Source organism: Chamaea fasciata, unplaced genomic scaffold, assembly GCF_029207755.1.
Source record: "Chamaea fasciata isolate MVZ Bird 193981 ecotype frontalis unplaced genomic scaffold, bChaFas1.0.hap1 SCAF_2, whole genome shotgun sequence".
NCBI lineage: Eukaryota > Metazoa > Chordata > Aves > Passeriformes > Sylviidae > Chamaea > Chamaea fasciata.
In genome coordinates, this window is record NW_027094087.1 from 47588421 (window position 1) to 47611819 (window position 23399).

General features: G+C 40.9%; 1 protein-coding gene and 1 long non-coding RNA gene across 5 annotated transcripts in view; one reads left to right on the forward strand and one right to left on the reverse strand.

Annotated features, from left to right (window-relative positions):
* Positions 1-730: 730 nt before the first annotated feature.
* KATNAL1 (katanin catalytic subunit A1 like 1) overlaps positions 731-23399 on the reverse strand; it is a 40091-nt gene continuing 17422 nt past the window's right edge. For all 4 annotated transcript variants that reach the window (XM_066175959.1, XM_066175958.1, XM_066175957.1 and 1 more), the window contains 8 exons: positions 22131-22299; positions 15303-15427; positions 14689-14794; positions 9956-10114; positions 8983-9109; positions 7886-8020; positions 5423-5549; positions 731-3924 (listed from right to left, as the gene is read on the reverse strand). In XM_066175959.1, the coding sequence (XP_066032056.1) occupies positions 3726-3924; positions 5423-5549; positions 7886-8020; positions 8983-9109; positions 9956-10114; positions 14689-14794; positions 15303-15427; positions 22131-22299 (1147 nt within the window). In that variant the 3' untranslated portion in view covers positions 731-3725. The remainder of the gene's footprint in view (positions 3925-5422; positions 5550-7885; positions 8021-8982; positions 9110-9955; positions 10115-14688; positions 14795-15302; positions 15428-22130; positions 22300-23399) is intronic.
* On the forward strand, positions 16091-22237 carry LOC136285156 (uncharacterized). Its single transcript, XR_010719361.1, has 3 exons — positions 16091-16288; positions 18064-18197; positions 22151-22237. It is a non-coding gene; the product is annotated as an uncharacterized lncRNA (long non-coding RNA).

Here is a 23399-nt window from a genome sequence, read left to right on the forward strand (position 1 = left end):
TCTTTGCTCATTTGATGGAGGACTTCTTTACAGCACACAAGGTCTTTCATCGTTCCCATGATCAGAACAAGTCAGCGCACCTTTGCTATTTCAGTCTCTTTTAAACTGGGGTGAGCTGAACTTTCTATGCAAAGATTTGACCTCTCCTGAAATCCCCTGATCAGCATTTCCCTTGCTTGCTCTTTCATGTTTGAAGCATTATGAAACACTGGAAACTCCATTCTTTCATAAGGAAGTTAGTGAGAAAATTCAAATAATCAACTCAGTCCCAGGAGACACGGGGTTCTCTTTCCAAGTTTGAAAGCTCCTTCCTAATAGAAATTTTGCTCTTGAAAGTCTCCTGGTTAGCAGGCAGCTGATGATACAGCTTCTCTGGAGCCTGATTATACTTCCAGCCCAGGGGCAAGTAATAAAAAAAGCTGCCTAGCGCTGTGAGGTCTGAATCAGGTGCTAACACTGAACATCTGCTGGGGCCTCTGCTCCCCTCTACCCTCCCTTCCATGTGCTGGGTATTGGAGTATTCTCCATTTTATAGCTTGTGGCAACAAAAGGCCAATTTAGAGAGAAAGCATTGCTGACAGTTTTATCCAGAAACTCCAGACTCCGCTTTAACTGCTCTCCATCCAGGACTTTGGTGAAACAGCACCCTGCCATACTGAAGAGATCCACATTGTAAGGCAGCCTTTGGAAGCAGCAGCAAAGCCCTCACAGCCCCACTCGAATGAGACAGTCAGACTCCAGCACACATTTATTACTTCATACAATCAGATTGCATATTGTACAAAAATTAACAGTGCCACCCAAGAGGGCCTTCACAGATACTTAGAAAACACATAAACACAGCACTAAAACATGTCTTTTATGTAATCTAGGTATAACCACTGAAGCACCACCTATTGTGTGTGTGTACCCCCACGTGTGTGGAGGATCTCCATACACAAACAGGCGCAGAATGAACAGTGTTGCAGCAGGCTGTGACATGTTTGTACATTGCTCTCCAAGGAATCCAGTATCCTTACATGAGGGTTTCCACCAGTGGAACATGAACTGCTCTTACTTTGGACTGTAAGATCATCCTTCGGGCCTTGAGCTGCTGCCCTTCCTTCCTGGGTTGCTCCTTGCTGCATCCAATGCTGGCTGCCCTGGAGTTAATACCCCAGTCTCCAAGCCCAGCCAGGTGGGTGTGCCAGCATGACTTGGTAGAGATGAAAGAGTGAGCACAGAAGGGCAGCTCCCTTTCCTGAAAGGCTGCAGCAGGGAAGGGATGGTCTCAGTCTTCTGGGGTGCTTGATCTAGCAGGGCTCAAGTCACAGCAGTAATTCTGGGCACAACATCACAAACATCTACTGCCTGAAAACTTTCACTTTTCTGTTCTGCAGCTGTAAAGGATGAATGGACCTGTACAGTAAAAACATTTCTGGGGTAGAAACCATGACCTTTAGAGAAAAAGCACCTGAATAATTCCTACTAAAGGGAATGCCCAGTACAGTGAATTTTGCTTAACAGCCAAGAGGGAAGTTTAATGCCTTAAGGTAGAAGGTTCATCAAAGAGCTAAGGACTGACATTTTCACCAAGCGCTGTGCTTTCATCAGTAGGAAGGTCACTGCTGCTTGCAATGTGAAACTGAGCAAACTGGTACTTAGACCCTACTAGGCAGCAACTGCTGAATCCTAGCACTGCTCTTGGGCAGCTGAGTAGGGTTGTTACTGGCAGTCATGTCAACTCCCTTCTACATCTTGGTTGTGTAGATTAAGCTCCTTGGGCAGCAATGGCCTCTTTAGTGAGAGACCCCTTAGTGCTAATCTGGCACTGGCCCCAAAAGATTTGTGTAGCTTTACTAATTTCTACTGCAGACAAACAAACAAACAAACAAACAAACAAAGCACAACTGTGGCAGCCTACAGCTTCATAAGGAAGAAATGACAGTTCATAGCAACATTTTCAGAGCTTTCTCTCTATAAAGGTCCAGTGATTCCCCAGGAGGAATTATAGAATCATTAAGGTTGGAAAAGACCTCTCAGATCATCAAATCTGGCCATTAACGCAGCACTGACATGTTCAATATTAAACCATGTACCCAAGTGCCATATCTACACATTCTTTAAACGTTTCCAGGGATAGTGATTTTACCACTTCACTGAGCAAACTCAGTATGCGATTTAAGGTTTTTGCCTTAGTGGTTAACATGTCATGGCCCAAGAGACCAGTGTGAATTACTGACATTATTGGGAATTTCCAAGGACTAACAAAAAGGAGTAAATAAGGATATATTCCCATTCAATAAGAGGTGCTGTGTGTTTCTTACTCCAGTTCATCACATCTGTCCGTGCCACTAGGAGTTTCAGCAGAAACCTGAAGGGTTGAATACCTACCAAGCTGCAGGGCAATTCCCATCCACCAAGATACTTAAGGCCTAGCTCACAACATCACCAAAAACTTGAGAGCTTGCATATTTCTCTGTAAATCTGGTTGTTTGACCACTCCTTCACATTCCTACCACAGGAAACCTTCATGTGCCAGTCTCACAGGCTGAGTCTGTGAAGAGCTCATATAGTCAGTGTGACAGGTATACTCTAGAGAGGATTTCTCATGTTAGACTTTAGAACCCTTCTCATCACTGCACTTGTATAAAGGAAGGGACGAAACAGTTAAAAACATAAATGAGGTCATACAGATTATTTTTAAATATTACTAAACCAGTAATATTTATACAGCTTTAAGAAATCTTTGCCAAAAAAAAATTAAGCATGAACAGTTCTACAACATAAACAGGTACAAGTCCCATTGCCTAGTAATGCTAGGAAAAAGTTCATATCTAATCAGAAGTGGAAGTTCACAGCCGCTTGTTTTAAGGACAGTCTTCTGTTTTAAATACAGCCTTGATATTAAGTGTTTTTACTGTATTAAACTCTATAAACTAAAATAATAATAATAATAATAATAATAGTAATAATTATTACATTTAGATAGCACAGACAAAGCACAAGATGATATATAAGCACAAAAGTGCAAGTTATAACCTAAGTCAAAGTGCCTACTGGTCAAACAGGTTCAAACTATGTTCAAAGAACAAGCATAAACCGGACTGAGAACAACCCATGCCTTTTTCTTTCCCTCTCATTTCCATCAGAAGTCATTGCAGGTAACACTGATAACAGTCTGAAGTGACATCAATTCCAAATGGGTGTACATGAGAGGAGAGTCAGGCCCATGTCTCATTTCCTCTGTGTAATGCCAATTAATCCACAGGCTTTGCTCTGAATATCCGAGCACAAAGAGAAAGAATAATAACTTGGATGCCACATTCAAAGGAGGCAGAAGCAGCACTTAAGTGCAAGGGGTACAGCAAGCCCTTGTCTGTTCCTCTGGAGTCACATCCCCCAGCTGATTTATTGACTCCAGCCATAAAAAATGACTATGAGGAAGTCAAGTAACACTGCTCTTCATTTGAAAAATAAAAAGACTACCCTCAGAAGTATGCTTTTTCCCTTCCTGTTTGTCTTATTTTTCTACTTCAGAGATAAAATATCTTTTACAATATCAGCTCATTATTGTGCTCATTTCCTTTAAAGGCAAATAACTTAAAAGATCCTGTCACCAGAAAGGGGTGGGATGAGGGCAGAGACAGACCTTTTATTAAACCTTTAAAAAGATTTCTAACTCATTTTGAAAGTGAGAACAACAAAAACCATAAAACTCCAGCAAAGGAAAGCTGTCACTGAGATTAGGCAGATCCAAACTCCGCCATCCATTTTTCATATTTCTCCAGGTCTGCAGCAGAAACAGATTTGGAGATTTTCTTCAGAGCCAGCTCAAAGTCCCCCTTGGTAACCGGCATCTGAAGCTCTTCTTTAGAAAGTGCACGAATCTCTTCTGGAGTTAAGCCATTAATACGTCTTCTCATTGCCATTAAAGATGCATCCCTGGAAATACAGGACAATGCATGGGAGCTAATTGCTATCAGAATGTACTGAATTTTGATTGTGTACTCTTGCTAGAAACCACTGGCTGGCAGGAACACTTAAGAGAGCATTTATTTACCATAGAAGATGCAGTTCACATCTTTCGTAGCTTCCATGTTCCCAGATCACTACATTAATTCAACATAAAGAATGCATTGGCACCAAAACCCATTTAACCATATGGTAAATGTGCAGAGATAATTAAAACTATAAAACTGAAAACCTTTTACAATGATTCATGGAGATGAAATTTTACAACTTTAGAGCAGAAAAGGGCAGGGTGGGAGACAAGCTCAAAGACTTTTTTTATTTTTTTGAAGTAGTTTGGATTTTAACACTGCATTCCCTTTGGACTTCAACTTTCTCCCTGCAGCATAGCCCCAAAGGACAGACAGCAAGGGTTAAGAGTGCAGCCCAAGCTGGGCTGCAGGTGCCTGCTTGGTGCCTGCTTGCCCACAGCACCTGGATGTGTGAAGGGCAGAGCAGGAGGCATCAGACACAGCATCACGTGGTCCTGCAGTGCTGAGGCCATCGGTGCCTGTGGCTCCTCGTGCTCTGCCTTCTCTGTGACTCCTCCCCAGCTCAGATCCTGCCAGCCAGGCCCATCAGCTTGAAGAACACTGCTCATTTTCTCACACTGTGGCCCACAGGCAGTCTGAAATTACATTTTCTCTTTCCCCAGGTTTTTCCCAGCAAGGGATAACACAAGCCTTAGGGAGAACAGGTAATTTCAATACTACGTGACACACAGTGTGAGTTGTCAAATCCATGGAGTGATTTCACATTTTCAGAAAGGCAGCAGGGGGAGAAGAAAAAAGATTCCCAAGCCATGTTCTTACAGGATCAGTTTCTCTTGACAGGATTCTTAAGAGACATAGACTTCCATCAGATAAGGTTCTTCAAATACCTATCCTTCACCAAAAAAGACTGATTTGTCAAAAATGAAAAAACTGTAGGAACAGGATGGAAATAAATTAAATACTAATTTTATAATCTGTATCCCCCTTGCACCTAGAAGATTCAGGTAGACACCAAGACTCTGCTGCACTTGGGGCTGTTCGAATATCCAGCATATAGAAGTCGCAAAGAAGTATTCTGTGAAAGGAATTTTTTGGATAATAAAATTCTTTTAAACTAATGAGATTTTTTTAAAAAAATCTATTTTGCACTACATTAACATATGCAGAAAATGACAGTAAATGAAGCCAATTGTAATATGAGATATTTGCTCATAATTTTTTTCACTTTACATCCAAGAAAACCACATCTCACAGAAAGATTCCACAGTCTTTGGACCACTCCACATGACAGTAATACATGAACAGAGTAAATAGATCTGGACGTCAAACACAGACGCTGTGAGCATGGCTTCAGCTGTAGTGGGAATTGCCTTTTATCATATAATGCAAATGATGACTTTCCATGCAGTTCTATTTGCAAATTAAGGGCAATGACATACCTGCAAACATTAGTGATGTCAGCACCAGAATAGCCTTCAATCTTCTCAGCAATTTCTTCTAGGCTGATATCAGGATCTAGTTCTACTTCCCGAAGATTAATCTTAAGTAGTTCTGCTCTGCCTTTTGCTAGAACGTAAAAATATTTGTTTGAAGACTGGCAAGAGTTACACTAAAAAAAGATATAAACACAACTTAGATTTTTCAATGAAAAGTAAGAACAAAAGAGTTCAACATAAGAAAAAGAGAGAACAAGTCATAGTGAAGTGTGCAATCAAATATAGTAAAACATTTGCTTAAATGCACTATATTAAAACGGTTGAGATATTTGTCAAAATGATCTGTCATTAAAAATGTCTGTTATGTCTCAGGTGATAAAGTGTTTGGTCACACATTACCCAAGGGCACAAAAGCACAGTCCAAGAAATTTCTGTTTCTTCTCACATCCCTTTGGATCTACTCCCTGTTCAAGGGTTTGACTGCCTGTTATTCATAGAGTTTCATTAGAACTACAATAAGGATCCTATTAAAAGAGCTTCAGACAGCACAAACCCCTTAACAACAGGCTGAACTTTAAACATATGTTTAATCAGTTTATTCAGTTGGGACCAAGAAATCAGCTGAAGCCTGATAGAAAACAGACATATTAATACAATAAACATATATTAATATATTTTTGATACAAATGTCCTGGTATCCCACTTTCCTACCCAGATGCAGTGTGCACACAGTGATAACCAGCTGTGTAAATGAGCACTTACACAGTCAATGAACCATTTCTCTTGCAGAGGGCATGTGCATATGTGCATTTGGGTACATATGTTAAGAAGCCTAAGCTTTTAAGAGGGAATTCACATTTGACAGCTTAGGCCTCCGTGTTACTCTGCACAAGGGTGGGAAAAAAGAGGATGACTGGTTTCCCAGCTTTCACTGCACAGGAAAAATACACCAGCTCAGCATCTTTATTCCCCAAGTGATCAATTTTTATGACCTATAAAAAAGGACAACCACAACAGAAGGAGCAGCAGTAGGAAAGGCTAAAAGTCTTAAAGAAATGTCCAATAAGACACATTATGTTTTATTCATTGATGTCCCTAATTCTTTTTTTTTTTTTTAAGTTTTGGGGAAGGAGAAATACAAAAGAAAATAGAAAGCTTGTCTAGAGCTGCTGGTTTTGTGTGCTTTGCAGAACTGTCAAAAGCACAGAGTTATCCATCACACACATTCTATAGCTGGCACTAGCTATAGAATGGGGATTTATTATTTAGAGAGCACAATGTACACACAGCATACCTGCAGAGAGTATCCTGCATCAGAAAACATTCTTCTAATTGTTGCTGTGTGGCTAAGCAAGTCTGTACAGCATTTTGAAAATTAAACACTACAGAATATATGCTTGCATCAAATCCCACAATATATGGGTGGATATATGCTACCATGCCACTTTTTCAGGTAAAATGCCTGACTTGTGTCAAATCACAAAGCACAGTTATAAATGCACCACTCAGACTCACCCAGAGTAGCACAAAATTCTTACTTGCAGAATAGATACAACAGAAACTAACACTGGAAATAAAACCAGATCACATCTCCTACGTTGTCCAGGGTGTAATACACTGTGTTAAAAAACAATCTGGTTTAATTAGAAACAAGAGGAAGAGCTGATAGGATTTTAAACTAATTGGTCATAAAGACAGGCATCCTATTAGGAGCTGTTACTGCCTGTAAGCTGCAAAGATAAGCTGTAGAACTATTAGGTGTCCTTAGAACTGCTAAACTCAATCACAACCACTGTCACCATGGACATGCATCTTGTTAGTGTGAGTGCTCATGCAGGGAGATGAGGCATGCACTGTACCAAGAAGAAATGGAGCTATGCAAACTTCAAGTGATAGGAATCTCAAAATTAATAGGACAGGTGAATGACAGCTAGGAAAGACAATATAAGCTGAGATGTCTTAGGGCAGGAAAGCAATCAGCCTGCTGCATTCTGAGTGACTGGAAGCACAGTAATAAAGGCAAGGAAGCAGTGATTTGCAATGAACTAAGCCTGTAAGTGAAAATTCATGGATTCACTTCTTTCCATTTGTCTGCAAGGGCATGGAGTGCATTTGCAATATTTGTGAACATGTCCAAAGGCTGCCTTTGATGATCACTCAAGGACTGACTGTTAAACATTTAAAATAATTCCAGGCTCATTAAAACTAACTCTCTTTCAAAATATAAGAACCCATCAATGGCTTGCAATGAAATGCCACAGCTCTTTGTTTTTCAGCCCCCAAGCAAGCAGTATTTTTCTTTTTCTCACTCTCTTTAAAAATAAAGCGCTCCAGACAAATGATTAACCCCTGAATTACACTGCTCATCACAAAACCATCAGGATTCCTCATAAACACAATGGTCCTGCAGTAATCCTAAACTCATCTTGTAAAGAGGGGAAAGGAAAATGGTCTTATCAAACATACCTGTGGGCAAAGGTATATAAATCCTCTTCTCCAGTCTCCGTCGGAGAGCTTCGTCAATATCCCAGGGAAAATTTGTAGCAGATAATACCATAACCATCTTGGAAGGGTCATCGTTTTCCAGAGCACCACCTACCCCTGCAAGCACAACAGTTCAGAGCAATTTTACTCCAGAGCTCCTATTGATTGAGATGCTTGCTGAGAAACACTGCACAGACAAACATAGCCTGGACAAAGCTAAGCAACAGCTCTCTGTAGTCCTGTGTCCCTTTTCAAACTTTCCATAGCTAGGTGTCACAAGACCATCATTATCACAGAAATAGGGACAGTTCATTATTTCGCTGAGTCAGGAGAGGGCTTTCCTTGACAGTGCTAATAACAGAGCCATATGTGACTGTAGCCCTACTAGTCCCACTGACAGTGCTATCTCTGTCGAGTCTGGTCATAGAAGAAATAGGAGTCACTCAGCTTACCAAGTGAGGACTGCAAAGGGATCAAAAGCTTTCCTATCCTGAGCTTACCACAATGAACCTGCAAATGTGAGAACATTTTAAATAGTAGTTTATATACAGTAGTTTATCCAGCAGTTTATGATAGCTGCAATATAAAGGTGGCTATCAAACCTCTACACCATACAATATTCCTCAGACAGTCATGCTTGTTGTGTGCACCTGCACAAAACATGTACTATATCTGACTTAAAAGGGTAATATTAGCTGCCATCATAGAACACAGCAAAAGCAGATCTCACAATGGGGTTCCACAGTTGGAGACTCTAGCCAAGGGGAGAATTTTGTTTAAACTGAATACAAATTAAATACCTGCATTAAACTGCACAAATCTCCATTATCTGCTTCTCTCTGGAGTCTGTGTCTTTAATATGAGCTTTCAAGTCACCCTAAAAATATCCATTTTAGAAAAAATAAAGCAGAACACCCTTTCCAGTTATCTGTTGTTGAACACTCCAAAAATACACTCAAGTTCTGCCTCGTTTTTCTCTTATCCATAAAGCCAGGTTTTCCAGATGGCTCAAGTTCTTACATTCCCACCTGCAAAGAAACAGCATCCCAGCCCCAAAGCCAGACCTAAGCCCTCATTACCATCCATTTGCACAAGCAGCTCTGACTTTACTCTGCGGCTGGCCTCGTGTTCGTCGGACGTGCCTCTGCGGCTGCAGATGGAATCGATCTCATCAATGAAGATCGTTGTTGGCGCATAAAACCGTGCCTTTATTCAAATGAAAACATCACTATTAAGGCTGCTCAGCAAGCACAGGCCCTCAGCAGACCACAACCCAGTCCTGCTAGACATACTGCATAAGTATCTTCCCTGACTGTCACAAGGAAGGAATACAAGACCTTGATTTACAAACTGTCATATGCTGAGGTTAATCTACTTTAAATTGTACTCCTTGAGTCGGTGTTGGTTTGCTTTCCCCAGAAAATGACATTGAGAAGGGGAAATGAAACACTACCACAATAGAATAGTCTTCTTGACACAGTACAGGCAGTTTTCATATCCAGGTTTTGCGCTGGTGAGGGTTAAGCATAAGGGGTAGAAGGGAGCTCAGCAATCTCAAGAGACTCAGGTTTTAGCTGCGAATATTACAGGAGTGCAGTGAGGGTCCCAGAGGTATAGTCCACATGGACATGTCCTTCACACACCCTGCATGGTGGACTGTACCCACAGCTTCACTGAGAGGCTTGTGACCATCACTCAGAACTAAAACATGTATTGCTTCTAAAATAACTGTTCCAAACTCCTTCCAATTTCAAATCTACTTCATATGGGATTGTTACCCCATAACCCAACAATTCTGAGTTACTGTTGAGGTCACAACTCTCTATTTAGTCTGGAAAATGCTATCCAAAACATGGGTGATGAACCTTTTCCTTCTTAATCCCTAATAAGACACCATATGTGGAAACCCAGAAATTATGTTTTTCCAATTGGTTGAGGGGGTATCAGTTCAGTGAACTCCAAGCTTCCAATATGCTACTGGAAGGGCAGGAAAACAAGAGTGCTGTCCTTTCTCACCTTCATGAGCCCCAGATCACATCATTGAGGACATACCATTTCAAACAAGAGGCGGACCAGCTTCTCAGACTCGCCTCTGTATTTAGACGTCAGTGTAGAGGAAGACACGTTGAAGAATGTTGTCCCACATTCTGTAGCAACAGCTTTTGCTAGCATTGTTTTGCCAGTGCCAGGAGGACCAACCATCAGCACACCCTGAAAGGTGAGAACAAAGGTAATGAGCAACAAATTAAGAAAACATTGCCATTGATACTCCACACAACATCTCAATATGAGCCAAGATCTGGATTTAAATTAGTAACATCATCCTCATCAGTGGAAAACACAAGACAAGTATCCTGCTTTCGAGGACAGTGTGGAAGTGTTCTGCCATTTCTTCTTAGCACTCCACTGGAGTCAGAACCTCAAAAGCCAGTAACTGTTGCTTGCACCTAACACCTAGGAAATGGACAAGAGATTTATAGCCTTGCTCAGAATTAAACAGAGTCTAGACTTGAACTTAGGCCTATCCCAACTCACAAGAGGTTGCACAGGCAGATGAAGATGATAAATTCATTTTTTGGAACAAAGGCTCCTTCACAAGAAAGCTTCACAGAAATCAAAATACTTTCACAGTAAGTTGTGTTCCCTTAGTAGGGAAATTTTCTACAGAAAGACATTTTTCCAAAATATCCTGACAATGAGTATGAATCTGGTTGGTGTTTACACTTGCATGAGAGCATTCACTGAATATATCAGGTAGTTTTTTGATTAATCTCCCAATCTCAATGCTCCTATGACCACACTACTGCATCATAGCAATTCCAGGATGAAACACCATCCTCATCATGCTGTTGGATGACTGGACTGCACGGCTATTCATATTTTACAGATAAACAACTGTGGCTCATGTGGACTACTGCTTAGTCCCACAAAAGTCTAATCTGAACATCAGTGATAATTCAGAAAGCTTTAAACTACGAACAATAGTTAAGTCCCAGGTTGGTATCCACATCATCAGACTATCTTTCCATATGTGGTCTCTGAAAGAAAGAAGCACATGTCTGCAGCTCAGCACATTTACCCATCATTACACAAACAGGTTTTTGGCTTTACACATGGTGCTCCCGGAACCCATGTTAAGATCATATCACTGAGATGGGTTAATCACTCTTGATAATACTACTACATACAGCCATCTTCATGGGTAGTCTTTCCAACCCTTAAAGGAGCAGTGCTGGACAAGGACAAAACACTGTTCCATGTTCTGCTTAATACTAGTATAGGACTCTGTGATTTTAAGTAAATCAGTGAAAATGTAGTGGTCAAGCAGCTTGGTTTTTTTTCCCCTCCCAACTGCAAGATCTTACTACGTATGCTAACAAGAGTTTCCTAAAATTGTACTGTATTGCAAGGGTAATCAAATTAGCTAGAGTTAGAATTGCACATCATAATGTGCTTTGCAATTAATAACTTACATAAAATGCCATAGCAATAAAATAACTGTTAAATGCAAGCCATATAGCAAATTAGATTTCATCTGTTCCTCACAAAAATTTACTTCAAAAAGCACAAAGAATGACATGGAAGAGATCTATAAAAACAAATCAACCGGGAATGCAATTATTCAAAAATGTACCATTCAAAAGCAATAGCCTCTCTGTACTCCATTTTCCATTAACTCTTAATACCTTTATTGCCATTTAATACTTAGCTAATGCAAGCTCAACATACATTCATCGGTAAATTAAGTCAGAAATGTTCACATGCCATGTCTACTGCTAACAGTCCAAAGTCACTCCTCAGGCTGCTCAAGGTTTCCTAAGCTCCAGAGCAGCAAGCATAAAAAGTAAATGGACTCTCTTTCCTCCCCATGAACATTCAGACATTCTGATTTGAGATGCTGCACAGTTATAGTGATATTACAACAATATTGCAAATACAACCCTGGAGTGGTTGGGTGAAAATTACTCAGCCTGTAATATGCAGGTCAGAGATGACTTACTGTTCTCTCTGAACTTCAAATGTGTTCATTTAATATTTTTAAAAAAGCTTCATCTCAATTCAAATCCCATTCAAAGCATGTGTTTGATAAACTGTGTTTAGTGCAGGACCTGGTGATACAGGGAAGTAATGAGATTTTTGAGATATTGGTTAAATTCTCCATTATTCTGGAAGGTCAAATCCTGGCTTCAGGTACACATGCTGTACACTGCCAAAATTGAAGCCTGTCCATCACTTTGCACCTCTTCCTAAGTATTAGAGGAAGTGTTACCTTGCATGTGATACTGGTGGCATTATACACGCATAACACAGGTGCAAAGCAGCCACGCCAGGTGTAAAGCCAGGGGAAAATCAAGCTCTCTGGGATTAGAGACAATAGAAATATCAGTTAAAAGAAAAAAAAAAAAAAGAACTTGAGTTGGCAGCAAAACAAGATGTGCATGGCTGCAAACAGAAATACATAGGATCAAGTTGCTCTTTCTGCAAACTAGGAGGCTGCCACTTACTATTTAAAATCCTTGTCAAACACAAAGACTTCTTTATTCTTCCTCTAAGGCTCTGTTAATCCAAAGTATTCCAATAAGAAGCTGAAATGCACAGCAGGGAGCAAGTGTTTTGATGAAATCACTGCAGGGTTACTTCTTGTTGTTGTAACAATCACTAGCAGAGCAGTGGGAAGCACAGTGAGCAACCAGGCTTTCTTGGCACAAAACAGTTCAGAAAAACAGAAAGAGCAAACCCATGGACACTCAGAAACCCATGGCTGCAACTACACAGCACCTGTGTTGAATCAGGAAAAGACAGCTGGCTCCTTCAGACAAGGCACGGTCCTCTGAATGCAGGCACAAACTGTGAGGGCTGTCTTGGGAATTGTTCTCAGGGGAGTCTGAACATCCAAAACCAGCTTTGGCTGCCTTTTTCCCTGAATTATTGTCCTGAATTCCTAGGCTCAACAAATGCCTGCTGCTACACTGATTACTGCAAGAAACAGCCTTCCTTTCAATACTTCTCATCCTTACAGCACAGTCAGAGGTCAACAGTAGGGAAAATACATGCTGTTCTGTGTGAAAATAAATTCATGAGAGTTACAGCTTCACAAGTCACCAGGGAAAAGGCTAACAATGAAGACTCTTCATAGCCTTGTCAGAAATCAATTTGCATTTCAGACTGCAAAGAAATAATCTTAGAATCTTTTCCACATCTACAACCACCTGTTTTTCAGAGGTGACACTGCTCAGTAGTAAAAGGTAGTCTCATGCAAAGTGATGGAGATTGTAACTCTTTAAAGGACCAGGCTGCACCTCCTTCATCCACTGCCACAACACTTGGAGGAAAGGCCAGTGGCATTTTTCACATTTCCTGCAGTCTACTGAGACACCTACCTAAAAGACAGGTGGCCACTACATCCTCTATGCATGCTAACAGGTGGAAAAAAAGCAGAGCAGATCCTTACTCTGTTAGAAGATTTTGAATACTAGACAGTTGGGGCCCCCAGGTAATAAGAGTATGAATCAACTTCCTCTAAGCCAAGAAGAAAAGAGATTCAGCTGTTCAAAATACACTAAAATCTCACCTTGCATGTGTAACCCCCAACATCTAGGCTCTGTCCAAGATGATAGCTCAGTTAACCCTAAAGTTAGCCACAAGGCCACCGTTACAGACCACAAGCACTTTAACTCCAAAGGTCTGATAGCCTAGGGCTAGGTTTGCACTGACTATATGTTTGGGCCCCCCTCCCTGCAACTCATTAAAACCTCTGTGAACAGCACTCAAGCAGCAGTCTCCCAGTTCCTGCTGGGTCTGACCTAAGCATAAGCCAGGGAAGCACAAGGACCAATCAGGAAAAGATAGAACAAGTGTTAGTAGAGCAAGATCTGATACACGCTGCTGAACCAGCATGCTAAACAGGAAACGACTCATGCACACAGCATTCCCTACACATGCCACTGCCTTCCACATTCAGAATAACAGACCATTTGCAACAGTCTCTTTTCCCCAGGAATGCTTCTCAGTAACCAAAAAGGCCTTGTGTTGTGACTAGTTACTCCCCAAACAAGAGTCAATCCATCCCACATCAGAAGAATGATAATTTGGTTTGCTGTTTAGAGAAATGCTTGCCAAACTCTTCCCTCCTCTTCCTTCTTGACTCTAAGCAAGGCCCAGATTGGGCTCACTTCTGATCGATCAACCTTGTTCAGTCTTACATCCTTCCTGTTGCCCTGCTGGCAACTCCTTTTCCTACTCTGAATTTCTCACTCCAGCTTCAACTATGCCCAGTTGCAAATGTAACTGCAAAGCTAAGTCACCAGACTGGCCCCCTCTTTCCTTGCTTCCTTGTACCACCTAGGCTGCAGTTTGCAGACTGAGTGAGAGATAGTTAAAACATTTGGAAAAAAACAGTCCAAGGACTGTTTTCTTCTGGGAAGGGATGACAACTGGACACCATAAGCTTATGTAGAGCTGTCTATTATGTCTAAGCACTTTTGCTTCAGTGGATATAATCTGTGTGCTCACATCTACAAGTTGGCATATAGAAAGTATTACAACATCAACAAGCTATAAGTGAGTAAATAAACAGAAAATACTGTTTTCTCTAAGGGCCAGATACACTTCCAGCTGTTTCTTTCAGAGCCTTTAACATGAATCATCATGAGAAGATTTAATAAACAAATTCGTGATCTTTCCCATTTACCTTTTTAGCCTTTGCTACAGGCATCCGCACGTTACAGCAGGAGACACACATAGCTGCAGCTTGCCATTTACTAACACACCACATAAATTCTCACCTTCCAAGGTCTTCTGATCCCTTTGAAAAAATCAGGCATCCACATTGGAAGAACAACAGCTTCTCTTAATAATTTCTTGGCTTCTTCCAAATCTGCTATGTCATCCCTGTGCAAGATGAAGAAACATGTATAAGATTCTCATATAACTGTATTTCTTCTATTTCTATACAAAAGAAATAGAAAAGCTTTTTGCTTAGTACCATTTCTTTTGGCATGCAAGCATGCGCCTCATGAGAGCACTCCTATCATACTGTGACCTAAAATTGAATCCACTTTTGGAAGACAGAGAAAAAATTATTTTCAACTCAAGTTACCCAGAGCTGCTTAATTAAAAATTGTTTTGGACAATGAGAACACCAAAGCAGTATCTTTAAAGATCTCTGGAGTGTATGTTCATTTCAGCAGTACCTGTAACAGATGCACTGCACATAATATCAATTAGCAACAAAAGCTTAACTTTAATCAAATTAATAAACCGTTAAAGCAAAAGATCTCATTTTCGCCTATCTGTCGGAGATTATGTTGTTGTCTCCCTATTTTAGGAGTTTGAAGATGGCTAATTTCTCTCCTTTTCCACACTAGCAAAAACACTTGAATTGAGAAAACTGCCATACCAATGAATGCTTGGATTCCTTGACACAATGTCTCTTTCAAGAGCTTCGATGAGGTCTTTGTCGTAACCTGCTCCATCAAATTTTGGAATTTCCCCATCACCAAATTCCTGGGGTATTTTCTTTCCCTAGAAGTGAAAATCATGCAGTCTCGTAAGAATATTACACAACTGACACACTTCCTGGCCAACCAAAGGCATGAACACTGGAACAGCCTCACAAACATGGCTGTGTCACGACTCACTGCCTAGCTGAAGACCAGAGCACCCAAAGCATATTTTGAAGATGCTACACTTGCCACTCTACCTGTCAAAAGTAAACATCTGACACTATCATCACCGAAAAGGAACAGGGAAGCTGTCACATGCACTGTCTTTGATGGAGGAAAACCAAGATTCTCTCCCCTCCTTTCATTAAAGCTTTTCTTCCCAGCAACATCTGCTTCCCTCAACTAGGAACTATGTCTCGCCTCTCATTCGCAGGCCAGCTTCATAAACAATTAAAATGCTTTTACAAGGTCGTATTCATTTAAGGGCTGCACCAAAAGCCCTAAAGAAGCTCCAAAGACATCCGGTCTTCTTAGACTACAATAATTTCTGCAGCACACCAGTGCTACACCAGTGACCAAGCCACACTCTGCCCCTGCCCCAAATGGCCCAGAGTTTCTGGTTAATACTTCCACAGTGCCGTTCAGCTTATGGGGGCGTAGTAACATTTTCCCTTCGAAGCATCAGGGCTCACGCTCCTCCTCTCTCAGTTCTGAAGGAAATCGCTTCCCCTCCGGCATTCAGGGTGCCTGAAAAGCAGCTGCGCTGGTTTAACGGAGGGGGCTGAGTAGGGAGCTACTTTAAGACTCTTAACTCAGCTTCTAAACACTATCAGCAGCAAGTTAAAGAATCCCAGCTGGCTGGACAAAAGCATCCGAGACGAAGGCGGGTTGAGAGGCAGCTGGAGACACACAAATAACCTCGCAGTGGAAAAACAAAAAGGTAGCGATTACACCCCTCCCAGTTGCCGTTTGCCCACGACAGCTCGTGAAGGAGTAGTTTATCTTCCCACTACTTTTTATTTCTTGCTTCCAAGCGAACTCTTGTTGTTTAGTACTCCTAGCTCAGCTTTTTGCAATGGAAACGAAGCTTAGAGTTGTGTTTAGGCAAAAAGCTGGTGTAAAAAATGTAGTGGTCTGGTGTAAAAAGGAAACGGCGAAGGACAGCCTGTGGAGTTTTCAAGATTTCAGGAGAGATAAAATGGAATCCAAAAGTAACCATTGGGGGGGGGGGGGGGGGAAGGACAATGAAATGAAAGGTATTTGCTGTCTGTTACATCCTCCTCTTGTTCTGCAATGGACTGGCCCTCCTAGTAGAGAAATTTTTCTGCACATCACAGAACAATTGGTTTGTCCTGCTGCGGTTGGGTTTTTATTTTTCCTGAGTGAAACCGAGTTAAGGCAGGACCTGAGGAGCAGGAGCAGGGAGGGCGGGCGGCTGCAGCACGCTGGGGCGGCCCGGGAGGCCCCGAGCCCGGCGGCAGACCGCGCACGGCCCGTGGCGCAGCGCAGCGGAACAGAAACCGGAGCGGGAAGGAAGGGCCGGGGCCGGGAGGGCGCCGGCAGCCCCGGCGTGGCCGCGGGGCGGCAGCACGGCCCCGAGCCCGGCCCCGAGCCCGGCCCCGCTCCCGCGGGACGTGCTGTGCCAGGGACCGCTGGTTCTCCTGCCCCTGCGGCACGTCTCGCCAGCGGAACGTGGGAGAAGGGCGGCCAGCGGGCAGACGTGCTCTCAGCATCACCTTAGCTGTCATTGTAGAGACACGGAATTATTCTTTTTTCTCCTTTTTTTTTTTTTCTTTTTTTTTTGCCCCCAGTTCAGGAATTAAACCAAGATTGAAAGTAGTTGTCGTTTTCACAAGTAATAAGATTATTAATGCTGGTCCCAAATTGGTCCAATCTGCAATTCTCAGCAGATAAGTGAGCATAGATTAGGAATAATGATTTTTTAAAAAATGTCACCTGAAACTAGGCAGCAGGAGTAAGCATAATTTTTCCAGTAATCTCTTCAGGTATTACTTTCACAAAACGGCTTTAAATAAAGTTGCTGTGATGGCTTCTCTCTAAGAAGGTATGCCAACAGATAATTATATGGGGCTGCAAAAGACTACTCCCACCCTTGGCAGTACCATCTCATAATTTCAGGCAACCAATATCTGTCTTAAACATTTAGAAATCAGCTCTCCTTTCCATCAGGAAGAGCTATTAGATCTGCACTAACACACTGGAACAAAAACCTTGTTTCCAAAATTGATGTTATTTCTACATTTGCACTAAGTTTCTGCATTAGTTTCAGCAGTTTGCTTCTCGGTGTGTCCACCACGCTGATATACTTGCATCAGGCTGGTGCTCTCCCTTCATTTACCAAACCAAGCAAGTCTCCTTTTGGAACATAAGCTGAACATAATTACCCATTCACTTCGGCAATTTTTTTTTTTCCTCTCCCTCCTAATGTTAACATATCTTTCATGAGCATGGTTGTACACAAAATACTCCAGCTGTTTTCTCACCAGATCCTCCTATAATGTCACAGATATCTCTTCTCTGCTGGTGACACTCAACAATCTGGAAATTTGTTTACTGGGATTCTGTTTACATTCACATCCACAGCATTATCATACTGCCCCCTTTAAGGCAACCTCAGCAGATTAATCAGATGGAATAACCCTGAGGGCTGTAATGACCAGAACAGGACTCTGAAGACATCTTGCTTTCCTGCAGGTTCTTCCCACTGCATACAAATGCCAGATAACAACTGCCACATGCACTTCCTACCCCTCACTGCCAAAGCCAAAGGTGGCACCTGACTGTGCCTCTCCCCGGCAGCCAGACCGTCCCATCACCACCAGGAAAAGGTAACGTGCCAAATGGAAGTTCAGCCTGATCCGGTTTCTGCTGATATATCCAAATCCGTCTGCTCCTCTACTGCTGAGCTCCCAGCTTCTAGAGAAATCCTTGCTATAGTTTCCAAGAACACAGCCTGCTGCTCTGCACCGCTGAACATTATCCCATTTCCATGACTCCAACAGAGTCATCCAATTCTTCCTGTGCAACAGCCTCATTTGCCTCTTCTGGTGATTGTGCTTCCCAACTTGGTGACATGAGCAAATTCAGTTAGTGCGCACCTCTTTTTTGAGCCAAGTTAAATTGGCACAAAACCCATTAATTTAAATACAAAACAAGAGTCAAAAATGATTTGCCAGTTGACTGCTAATTCTTCTTTCAGTACTGCTTGTTTACTTTCCCCTTGCTGCCTAATCCCACTTTACAAGTCCTCTTCACTACACAATTAACAAATTGCTTCCCATGTGGTATCCGGGTAGATGAATTTCTTTCTGTAAGACATGAACCAGAACTCTAAAGAGAGTCCTGGCAGAGGCAACACCTTTGCTTAAGAAACCATAATTCACTCTATTCTACTTTTCAGTTAGTTCCAAGTCTTTAGCTTTTCATCCACTCTAAATTTGTTGTGAAACACGCAAAAATTAAAACTCCAGTTGCCTGGATCACTTTTCATTTCCCCTCTCAATAGAGGCATTGTCAACACAACTCACCATTCACATGAGACAGCATCAGACTAAGTAGATTTTACTGTAAAAATGTGCTCCCAGCCCTGCAATTTCACCTACCAGTTCTTTTAGCATTTTCAGATGGAGATTATGCAGCCTTCCAGTCCCAATGCTATGGCCTGTGCTTCCACCAGCATGGAGATGAAATGCCATGGTCTGTGCTTTCACCAGCATGGAGGTCTGTGCTTTCACCTAAATGCAACTATCTCACCTCATGTCACAGTTGGTGATGCGCAGGAGGATAATTGATCAAAATAATTTAATTTTTTAAGTCATACCTTCATTGATATTAAGGTCATTTACTGATATGGCTGTGCAGCTGGCGGCTGTTTCATATCCTTCATAATATTTACTGTCCTTATCCACTGACAGTATAAAATAATCTAAAGAATACTCCTTAAAAAGTTTTTCAGTGCTTAGATATGGTATTATGCAATTTCTAAGACATACTGGTAGCATTCATGCTGCCTCTTTAAACTGAACTATTAGACAGAAGCTAAAACTCTTGATAATGCTCCAGCAGAAGGTACCAGAGAACAAGCCTAATAATTTCCAGTGGTACTAAGAAGGAAAAAAAAAAACCCAAAAAACTTGAAAGCAATATTTTAGGGAAAAGAAAAAGGACACATAAGGATTTAGTGGATATACACAATCTGGTGGGTTTAGTTCAAAATTATTTTATGTAGCACTAAGAAAGGTAATTTTATCGGCAAAGTCGGGTTAAAATTACTTATCCCAAGATGGTTACTGTCAGAATGAAAAGATGTTATGATCAAGACAGGAGAAACAGTGAAAGAAGGCATTTGTTTCAAGTGAGGCAGAGCATTTCTAAAATATACCTACTATGCTTACATTTACCTTGAAAAAGATCTGCATGACATTGTGGTATTATAGCCAGGACAGCATGCAACCTATTACGCTGCAGTCAGCATCTTAGGAAATGTATAGTTCATTACATGCTCTAAGTAGTCCTATCCTAGCACCCAAACCCAAAACCTACAGAGCTGAAACATTTGGTAGAAGAAAAGATACCTGGTTACTTAATTTAAAGCTTCAGGTTTGCCCTATTATTTTTAACTGAACATGATGAGTTACCAAATCTCTTTGATTCGACATACCAGGCTACAAAGGAAAGCTGCTTGATGGTTCAAACTCAGAAACTAAAGAACAAACACTTGTAAACTGAGAAAGGATAAAACTGAAAGGTAAACCTATTTTCATGCCTGTGCGCAAAATATAGGAAGTTGCATTAACTTCTTCACTTCCCACACCTGACTATTTTTTTTTTCATTCAAAACCTTTCTCAAAGGCAAATCATGGATCCCTTAGAAGAACCATTATATAGCACATAAGGATTTGTAACCTGGGGTGATTTTCAGTCACATACCCCAGACAAAGGAACTAGAATAACCACCAAGGCGCTAGACAAAGGGGAATATAAGAGCCATGTACTGGAATTTTTTGAGGAGTAGACATATTTTCCTTCTGCCACCTAGTGACCAATTTATTCAGATAAGAGCAGTGTTTAAAATGTACCATATTAAATGGAACACCTTCATGACTTTTCCTGCACCTCACAGCAGTAGTATTGCTAATCACATTATTCCCAGAGACAAGTATTATACAAGTCATGTTGTTGTAGGCTCCTTATAGTAAAGCCCTATAATGCTCATCACCGGAAAGCTTGGAGAGCAGAGTTCACCCTCATTAGAGCTAAGACTTTGAAGGCTGCCTTACACAAGCACATCTGGTGAACCTGTCACACACCACGACTCCAGTTCCCCATATGGCTGGCAAAACTTTCAATAATTTCACAGATCTTCATGAGATTTTTATAGCTTGCAGGAGGCACACTTGTTATTTTAAATCTTACTGATCCAGGGTAGAGAGATTTCTAAAATGCTTGATCTGTACAGTCACTCAGTAACACTGCTGAAAATGTGCCTGGCCCTACCTTCTGATGGTAATAAGGGCTAGGATTACTTAATACTTTCCCTGTATATCAAAAAACAATTTATGATGGAAAAAGCTATCTTTGAGTTATTCCTAAGCTGTCAGGAAGTGCAACAGAAAGGTCACAAAGGAACTAACCAAATTTTGGAAGAAAACTGGCCTAAATATTTTCTTACTAATCTCTCAAGATCTGTACAATACTGTGTGTCCCCATAGGAAGGCCTGTCTTGTATCTTTGTCTGTCAGGAAAGTAATGTCACTTCAGTACAGTCTCAGCTTGTACAATTAATACCACAGAGTCCTTGGGTTCCTGGCACTAAGTCCACAGTTAAATTTAAAAACACAAGTGTCTCAGAAACAGTGATTTGCACACTGACATTTTTTTTCAGCCACGAAACAGTCCTGGTTTTGACATCACCACTTTGTAGTGGATCACTGTTTCTCCTTTTCTTTCACTTCAGCACTGCTTCTTTTTCGTGGATCTTCAGAAGAAAGCATCTCCAAATTAGTCTAGTTTAATTCATTGCTTTTACTTTTAAAACAAAACAGTTTCAAGAAGCTTCTTTCTAAACACTATAATAAATACAAAACCCCTTTCAAAAGCCAGAGAAAATAAAGTTGCTTAGAGTTTGCTTTGAATACTTCTCCCTCATATCATTTTCAAATATGTAACTTCAAATAATTTGGCATAGATTTACCTATCATCAATTCATTTATTGAACTGTTCTGAACTCCTAGGCATGCCTAAATTATACTGTGGTATGGCAGAGGCAATGGTACTGTGGAACTCCATTCATAATGCTTCAAATCTAGTGAAGGGCACTGGTCTCACTTTTTCACTTTTTACATTAATATCTTTACAAAAGCCCTGTATTGGATTCCTTTAAGGAAAAAAACCCACCAAACATGGGGGGAAAGGAGGAGAAGGGACTTTATGCCTGAATGACACTTAGAGATTAGAGACAAGCCCATAGTCTTCACTCAAAGAATAAGAAACCCTCAGCAACAAGACACTATGGTTCCCTCCCTCAAAAAAATCTTACACCAAGAAAGAGCAAACATGACAGAACTTTTCTTAATTTGGTTTAATTATTAATAAATATCACCATGATACATGCTTTGCTCATAGGGAAAAAGAAAGCACAAAGTTTTCCCACACGAGATTATTGTGACTTTTTATCATCTGTATTAAGTGACTAAGATTGCTTCCCTTTGCCACCTGCTGCAACACAACACCTCCCTGCCAAGTTCTTTCCCATTTCATACCTTGTCATCTCTTCCTCTAGCTCTGGACTCCCTTTCACGGCTGCCTGAAGATTTCTCTCCCTTGGACACCACGTGTGCTCTGCCTGCGGGCCCGCGGGGCTGAAGTCCTGGGGAATCTTTCTTCAAAGATTTTCCATCACGGTTGGGACGTTTTATCTGAGGTGGAGCCCTAACAACAGCAACCACAACAAAAACATGCTAAAAACAGCGAAAAAAAGAGCAACATTAAGAAGGAAGGATTCTAATTTGCCTTAGTACATTATTACTAAAGCTGCCAAGACCCTTAGCCTTATTTCCCTATATTTGCATATCCAAAACGAGATTTCTGGTTCTGTCTGGTACTCAAAGTAAGAAGAAAAAACACAAAAGAAAAGATTAACAACATTATCAGATCTGAACTCCTAACAACAAACCAACACCCATGTAACAAAAGAGGAAATAATTTAGTAAAAGTCTTTAAATTGAATATTCCTCTGACTCCAAACTAGGAGATTACATTAGGCTACATTTACATGGATAAATTCTACACAAACAGATGACATTCCTGGTAAAATAAAAAATTTAAAAATAGAGAAATAAAAAAAAGGTGGCTAAAAGCTTTGACAGGCCCCAAAACAAAAGAGGGAGGATTTTAAACAATCCGCCCACCTCTGACTTCATTCCCCTGTGTGAAAATGTCAAAACATAAAAATTGCCTTGAAAGCAAAAGCAAACAGAGCTGAACTGCAACCACCTATATTCGTGTGCATCACCCACAAAGTCAAAGAGTACTCAGCAGTAGAACGAGGAGAAAGAATTTGGTTGTAAGACAAGGTATCAATTGTCATTTTTCTCTAGGAATTGAATTTGAAATACAGAACTAAAACAAGTTAGTATTTTAATAAATAAACAGCCAGGAATGTCACCCAAATTTGATAAGTGTCCACTATTGAATCTTGTAGTGATTCTTGTTTTGAGTAACTCAGAATTTGTTAACCCCAAAAACATTTTCCTGGAATACGCTTTAAATTGAGTACATTCCTAAACACACTGCTGGATACAATGGCAACATTTTGCTTTTCATGCATTTTCTTCAAACTTAACAGCATATAACAGTGCCTAAGTTTCCGTACTTATTTGCACAAGATTTAAATCTCAGTTTAAAAGGAGCAGATGAACTATTGGGGTTTTACCACTAAGGAAAATACAAGAATAAATACATCTTGAACTTTACATAACATTACCATAGAAAATCTGAGTTATTTCTACCACTCACAAAAGTAATCAGCA